The sequence below is a fragment of the Rhincodon typus genome, chromosome 5, assembly GCF_021869965.1.
Source record: "Rhincodon typus isolate 14 chromosome 5, sRhiTyp1.1, whole genome shotgun sequence".
NCBI classification, from domain to species: domain Eukaryota; kingdom Metazoa; phylum Chordata; class Chondrichthyes; order Orectolobiformes; family Rhincodontidae; genus Rhincodon; species Rhincodon typus.
In genome coordinates, this window is record NC_063336.1 from 327,181 (window position 1) to 334,224 (window position 7,044).

Genomic DNA, 7,044 nt, shown 5'->3' on the forward strand with positions numbered 1-7,044 from the left:
CAAGATCCCTCTGTTCCTGAGTTTCCTCGTGTCCTGCCATTCACTGAATACTCCCTTTTCTTGCTCCTTCTTTCAAAGTGCATGGCCTCAGTGATCCAGATTAAATTCTATCTGCCACTGATCTGCCCACCTGACCAATCCGTGTATATCCTCCTGCAACCTATGACCCTCTTCCTCATTGTCAACGACCCGGCCAATCTGCATGTCAACCACAAACTTAATCATCATCTCCCCCACATTCTCATCCAAATCATTGACGAATATCACAAACAATAAGGGACCCAGCACTGATCCCTGAGGTACATAACTGCACACTGGGCCCCAGTCACACACACAGCCTGCTACCACCACCCTCTGTCTCACTGAGACAATTCTGGATCCAACTTTCCAAGTTACCCTGGATCCCATGAGCTTTTACCTTCCTTTTTCCCCTTTGGGACCTTGTTAAAGGCCTTGCTGAAATCCATATAAACTGCACCAACTACCCTCATCTACACACCTGGGTCACCTCCTTTCAAAATTCCACCAGATTCGTTAGGCATGACCTCCCTCTAACAAAGCCGTGCTGACTATCCCTGATCACACCTTGCCTCTCCAAGTGCAGGTTAATTCTCTCCTTCAGAATTCTCTCCAGTCGTTTCCCTCCCACTGATGTGAGCCTCACTGGTCTGTAATTCCCTGGTTTCTCACTACCGCTCACCTTGTAATGTGGAACCACATTAGCTGTGTTCCAGTCCCCTGTGGCCAGGGAGGAATTAAACATTTGGATCAGGGCCCTTGTGAATTTCTCTCTCACCCGAGACACAATTTTTTTTTTTTTAAATTCATTCACGGGATGAGCGTGTCATTGACAAGGCAGCATTTATTGCCCATCCCTAATTGCCCAGAAGGCAGTTAAGAGTCAGCCACATTGCTATGGGTCGGGAGTCACATGTAGGCCAGACCAGGTAAGGATGGCAGTTTCCTTCCCTAAAGGGCATTAGTGAACCAGATGGGTTTTTCCCCGACAATCGACAATGGATTCATGGTCATCATTAGATTCTTAATTTCAGATCTTTATTGAATTCAAATTCCACTATCTGCCATGGTGGGATTCGAACCCAGGTCCCCAGAACGTTATCTAGGTCTCTGGATTAAGTGTCTAGCGATAATACCACTGGGCTGATCCGGTCCTGGGGATTTGCCCAGTTTTAAACCTGCAAAAAGCTCCAATACCTCCTTACTCCCACTGTCAAACTGCTCAGGATCCTCTGTCCCCCTTCTCCAGTTCTGTGCCTACGTTCCCCTTCCTCCTCCTGTCGAGTAAAGACAGATGTGAAGTACTTGTTTAAAACTGTACCAGTGTCCTGTCAGGTCAGGCAGCATCTGTAGAGAGGAACAGTGTTAATGTTTCTGATCAGTATACTGATACCACAACACTGTGTTGTCTATTTCTCATTGTTGCCTCAGCATTGAAGGTGAAACCTGTCAGTGTGACCGACAGTGAAAGCAGCAGTTGTGATGATCTGACTTCAACCCAATCCGTCAGTACATTGGACAGTTCCGAACGGGAGGAACACAGTGACATTGGTGACACTGAGGATGAACCCAGTTATTACATCATCTGACATGCTGCTGGGATACTGGATCACAGGGATCAACTGGGATCTGGTGGAGATGAGGGTGTGAGCTGAGGTTCACTGGGAATGGGGAAGGGGCAGTGAACTGGGATCCAGTAGGGGCATGGTTCCCAGGTGAATGTGGTTATGGTTCTGTTTGATTTTCTGCTGAGTGGGAGAGGAAGGTGTTTTGGAGATGGGAGTATGGATGGTTGTTTATTTGAAGAACTGCTGTGTCCTTATCTCGGGTTCCAGATGGTGACACTGGCATTCTCTCTGTTCTCTGGTCAATAAATGCTGGGTTTTGTACAATGCCTGTGATTCATCTGCTTCACACACCCACTCTCAGCACTTCCTCTCTCCCCTCTGTCTGATAGAATATAGACTGGTACACCATGTCTGTGCTGACCATGATGCTATTCTCATCTAATCCTATCTGCCTCCAAATGGCTCATATCCCTCTTCTTTGCCTGTTCATGCATCTGTCTAAAGGTCTCTGAAACATTGCTATCGTATCTGTTCCTCCACCCCAATCCCACTCACTTCACCTCCAGTTCTATCTCTACCCCACTCCCCATCTCCCTGCCACTTCTTTCCTCCCTCTCCACCCATCTGTCCCAACACGTTCCCCTCCACCTCCATTCCCCACCCCACCCCCAAGCTGTTCCAGTCCAGTTACAACACTGGCTTCTACCCGACAATGTGGAAAATTGCCCAAGTATGTCCTGTACACAAAAAGCAGGACAAATCCAACCCGACTAATTACTGCCTAGGCCCGAAACGTCAGCCTTTCTGCTCCTATGATGCTGCTTGGCCTGCTGTGTTCATCCAGCCCTGCACCTTGTTGTCTCAATTACTGCCCCATCAGTCTACTGTCGATCATCAGTAAAGTGATGGAAGGTGTCACTAACAGCGCTATCAAGCAGCACCTGCTCAGCAATAACCTGCTCAGTGACGCCCAGTTTGGGTTCCACCAGGGCCACTCAGCTCCTGACCTCATTACAGCCTTGGTTCAAACATGGACAAAAGAGCTGAATTCCAGAGGTGAGGTGAGAGTGACAGCCCTTGATATCAAGGCTGCATTCAACCGAGTGTGGCATCAAGGAACCTGAGCAAAACTGGAATCAATGGGTATCAGGGGCAAATGCTGCGGTGGTTGGAGTCATACCTGACCCATAGGAAGATGGTTGTGGTTGTTGGTGGTCAATCATCCCAGCTCCAGGACATCTCTGCAGGAGTTCCTCAGGGTAGTGTCCTGGGCCCAACCATCTTCGGCTGCTTCATCAATGATCTTCCCTCCGTCATAAGGTCAGAATTGGGGATGTTCACCGATGATTAAACAATGTTCAGCACCATTCTTGACTCCTCAGATACTGAAGCAGTCCATGTTCACATGCAACAAGATCTGGACAGTTTGGGCTGACAAGTGGCAAGTGACATTCGCTCCACACAAATGCCAGGCTATGACCATCACCAATAAGAGACAATCTAACCACCGCCCCTTGACATTTAGTGGCATAATAATCAAGATGCACTGCAGAAACTCACCAAAGATCTTCAGACAGCACCTTCCATCTAGAAGGACAAGTACAGCAGATACATGGGAACACCACCCCCTGCAAATTCCTCTCCAAGCCATTCACCATCCTGACTTGGCAATATATCACCGTTCCTTCAGTGTCGCTGGGTCTAAATCCTGGAATTCCCTCCCTAAGGGCATTGTGGGTCAACCCACAGCAGGAGGACTGCAGCGGGTCAAGAAGGCAGCTCCCCCCCACCTTCTTAAGGGGGCAACGAACTACTGGTTTCTGAAAACTGTGCATCAATCACGATGCACAAGCAGAGGGAACAGGAGCATTTGTAAATCCCATCAGTCAATCACAGAATAGCTCAGACACCACTCAGAGCGCTCTCAGATTTTACAACCCATTTTTATTCAGTCAGAAATACAACAAGATCTTTGCAAAGTGACAGAGCATGGACGTCCCACCCACCCCCTCCCAAAAGCCATACTGAGGATTAGGCAGCAGAAAGAGAGTAAATCCACCCACCGTGATCAGAGCACAGGGCAGTGGCTATGGGGCCCACCGATAGACAAGCAAGCAACCCTGAGGCAGGGCAGAAAAACAAGATCCCAAACACAACCACCCAGAGACATCAGGGTGTATGTCTCAGACAGAATGGAGACTCAACGGATCACTCTCCCAATGGGAACAGCTCATCCAGATCCACTGCTGGTCTCCACCATCCATGACCGGTCCAGCAGCGTCAGCCCAGGACCAAGGTTAGCCACTGTGTGTGACAGAGAGAGAGAGCAGTTAGTGTGGGCTCATCATAGGACAGACAGCAGTTAGACTGCCCCCCCCCCCCCCCCCCACCTCCCGTTTGGCCCTCGTACCTGCAGCATTCCCAGCTGGATAAGGCCATTTCCATCCTTGGGCAGAGTGTTAAACATTTCTGAAAAAGGAGGAGAATGAATGAGAGTCAGCTTGACCCCTGACCCTACCAACCCCGCCCCCCCCCCCCCCCAAACGTTGCCCCCATCCCAGCAGCTGTGTTTTTTTTTTGGGGGGGGAGCGGTGGAGTGGGGATGGAGGAGGACCCTCCCAACTGACAGTGACACTTACTGAAGACGGCCTCAAGACGAACGAGACAAGAAACAAAGTTGTCGAAGTCGAGGGTGAGGGTATCCATGTCGGAATATCGAGCCACGATGATCTGGGTCAGCTGGTTATTTAAGTGGAAACCTGGAGAGAAGAGACACACAGAGAACTCACATCATGGCAAGAGCTGAATGGCCTCCTCCTGTTCCTGTGTAACAGACTCGAGGGGCTGATTTTCTTTTTATTCATTCACGGGATGAGGGTGTTGCTGACCAGGCAGCATTTATTGTCCATCCATAATTGCCCAGAGGGCAGTTCAGAATCAACCACATTGCTGTGGGTCTGAAGTCACATGTAGGCCAGACCAGGTAAGGATGGCAGTTTCCTTCCCTAAAGGACATTAGTGAACCAGATGGGGTTTTCCAACAATCAGCAATGGGTTCATGGTCATCATTAGATTGTTAATTTTGGACTTTTTTGTGTTGAATTGAAATTGTACCCTCTGCTATGGCAGGAGTTAAACCCAGGGACCCAGAACATGAGCTGTGTTTGTGGATTTACAGTGCAGCGATAATACCACTCGGCATTCACCTCTCCAAGAGGCAGCGGGCTCCTTCTGGTCCTACCTAACAGGTTTGAGATAGGATTACATTTGAGAGGCTGAATGGCCTCTTGTTCTTTTCCCCTCATATGACAGGCAGTTTCTCACCCGCTTCCTCAACAGCAACTCGCATCTCACTGGAGCTCATGGTGCCAGACTGGTCTAGATCATTCTTCTTGTAGATTTTCTGTAAAAGAAAAACAAAGAAACAGATCTGTTTGAATCTAACACAAGGCAGTAATCTCTCAGCAACTGAGGAATACAGCATCAATTTCACATTCACCTCACTGAGAAGTTTACACAACGCCAGGGAGTTAGCAGGAAGTGAGGGTAGAAAACACAGAGCACTTGGCCACAATCTTTCAGTCTTCCCTGGAATAGTTGAAGAACTTTTTTATTCACTCATGAGACACTCTCCCACTCACTCACTCTCACACACACACAGAAAGAGAGATAGTCCCACCACACAATCCTTACCAGGAATTTCTGAACCCTGTCCCACAGTTTCTTAAATTCCACTAAACCCAGCTTCCCATTTCCATCCATCTGTTGGTCCATTCGTTAAGAAAAATAATACGTGACACACGCTGTAGCATTATTCAGCCTGAACACTGCCACAGGAACAGGAGGAGGCCATTCAGCCCCTCCCCCCCCCACCAACACTGCCGCACGAACAGGAGGAGGCCATTCAGCCCCTCCCCCCACCACCAACACAGCCACAGGAACAGGAGGAGGCCATTCAGCCCCTCCCTGCCGGAACAGGAGGCAGCCATTCAGCCCCTCCCCCCACCACCAACACTGCCGCAGGAACAGGAGGCGGCAACACTGCCACAGGAACAGGAGGAGGCCATTCAGCCCCCCCCCCCCCACCAACACCGCCACAGGAACAGGGGGAGGCCATTCAGCCCCTCCTGCAGGGTTTCACATTGGAGCCAAAGCAGATTGCGAAAGGATACATCCATCAGGTTCACCATATTTCGGCAGGTCTCCAGGCCAAACCCATCAGTTTTAATATCAGAACCTAAACACAAACACACAGTTAGACAGCTCCAACCCATCCACAGTGACCAGGCACCCTGGGGGGGAGGCACAGGGTGGGGGCGGGACACGGGACGGGGGCTAGACTCAGGGTCGGGACAGGACATGGGGTGGGGGTGGGGGATGAGGGTGGTGGACCGGAGGGGACGTGGGTGGGGGTGAGGGTGGGACATGGGGTGGGGTATTTCCCCCCCTCCCACAATGATTCTCATACTTACGACTGGACACCACTTTGTTTAATATTCTCTGAAGAGCAAATACAGAAATTTCTCTTTCCTGTGGGGAGAGAGAGAGAGAGAGTGAGTGAGTGAGAGAGCGAGTGAGAGTGAGTGAGAGAGCGAGTGAGAGTGAGAGAGAGCGAGTGAGTGAGTGAGTGTGAGACAGTGAGTGAGTGAGAGTGAGACAGTGAGAGAGAGTGAGACAGAGTGAGACAGTGAGAAAGAGTGAGACAGTGAGAGTGAGACAGTGAGCGAGAGAGTGAGAGAGAGAGTGAGAGAGAGTTGAGAGAGAGAGTGTGAGTGAGAGAGAGAGAGCGTGAGAGAGAGAGCGAGTGAGTGTGAGACAGAGTGAGAGAGTGAGTGAGAGAGAGAGTGTGTGAGACAGTGAGTGAGAGAGAGAGTGAGTGAGAGAGGGGAGGACGGGTGGCGGGGTTTGCTGTGCTAGAATGACATCTACATTAGCAGCTGTAACCCAAACCCCCCAAACACCCTGCTCTCAGATCTCTCAAATTACCATCTAATACCCCCCTTTATCCCTAACCACCACCTCAAATACCACTTTAATGTGACCCCCCACCCCAAACTAAACCATCAAAATTACTGCACCCGTACCCCTCCCCAGGAAAAACTATTACCCCAGCAGCCTCACCGGCACCCCCCCGCCCCCCATTACCCCAGCAGCCTCACCGGCCCAGCGAGTTTCTCAAACAGGGTGCGGAAGTTTGCTGGGATATCACTCTCAGTGACTGGCACCTGAAATGCAGAGAACAATGCTCAGTAACTGGGTCTGTGAGCACCCAGACACATCCACTACCAGCTGACTGGTATAAGTCGGGCAAAGATTCTCAGATAGGGGTAACAGTCAGTGACTGCTGAGGGTTCGATGTAGGTCACTGTGAGGCGATACACTCTGGGAGAAGGAGCAAGACAAGGGAGCACTCAGTGAATGGCAGGACACGAGGAAACTCAGGAACAGAGGGATCTTG

At 50.2% G+C, this 7,044-nt stretch overlaps 2 protein-coding genes across 2 annotated transcripts in view; one reads left to right on the forward strand and one right to left on the reverse strand.

The window, feature by feature from the left end:
• rnf8 (ring finger protein 8, E3 ubiquitin protein ligase) overlaps positions 1-1,907 on the forward strand; it is a 23,357-nt gene extending 21,450 nt beyond the window's left edge. Inside the window, exon 8 of the mRNA XM_048597480.1 lies at positions 1,450-1,907. Within this exon, the coding sequence (XP_048453437.1) occupies positions 1,450-1,607 (158 nt within the window). The 3' untranslated portion in view covers positions 1,608-1,907. The remainder of the gene's footprint in view (positions 1-1,449) is intronic.
• Positions 1,908-3,513: 1,606 nt separating this feature from the next.
• The window catches only part of LOC109926104 (calpain-2 catalytic subunit-like), a 17,517-nt gene continuing 13,986 nt past the window's right edge, over positions 3,514-7,044 (reverse strand). The window contains exons 11-18 of the mRNA XM_048596601.1: positions 6,746-6,811; positions 6,059-6,116; positions 5,759-5,823; positions 5,280-5,348; positions 4,911-4,989; positions 4,226-4,345; positions 3,997-4,055; positions 3,514-3,890 (exon numbers count right to left, since the gene is read on the reverse strand). Coding sequence (XP_048452558.1) covers positions 3,867-3,890; positions 3,997-4,055; positions 4,226-4,345; positions 4,911-4,989; positions 5,280-5,348; positions 5,759-5,823; positions 6,059-6,116; positions 6,746-6,811 — 540 coding nt within the window. The 3' untranslated portion in view covers positions 3,514-3,866. The remainder of the gene's footprint in view (positions 3,891-3,996; positions 4,056-4,225; positions 4,346-4,910; positions 4,990-5,279; positions 5,349-5,758; positions 5,824-6,058; positions 6,117-6,745; positions 6,812-7,044) is intronic.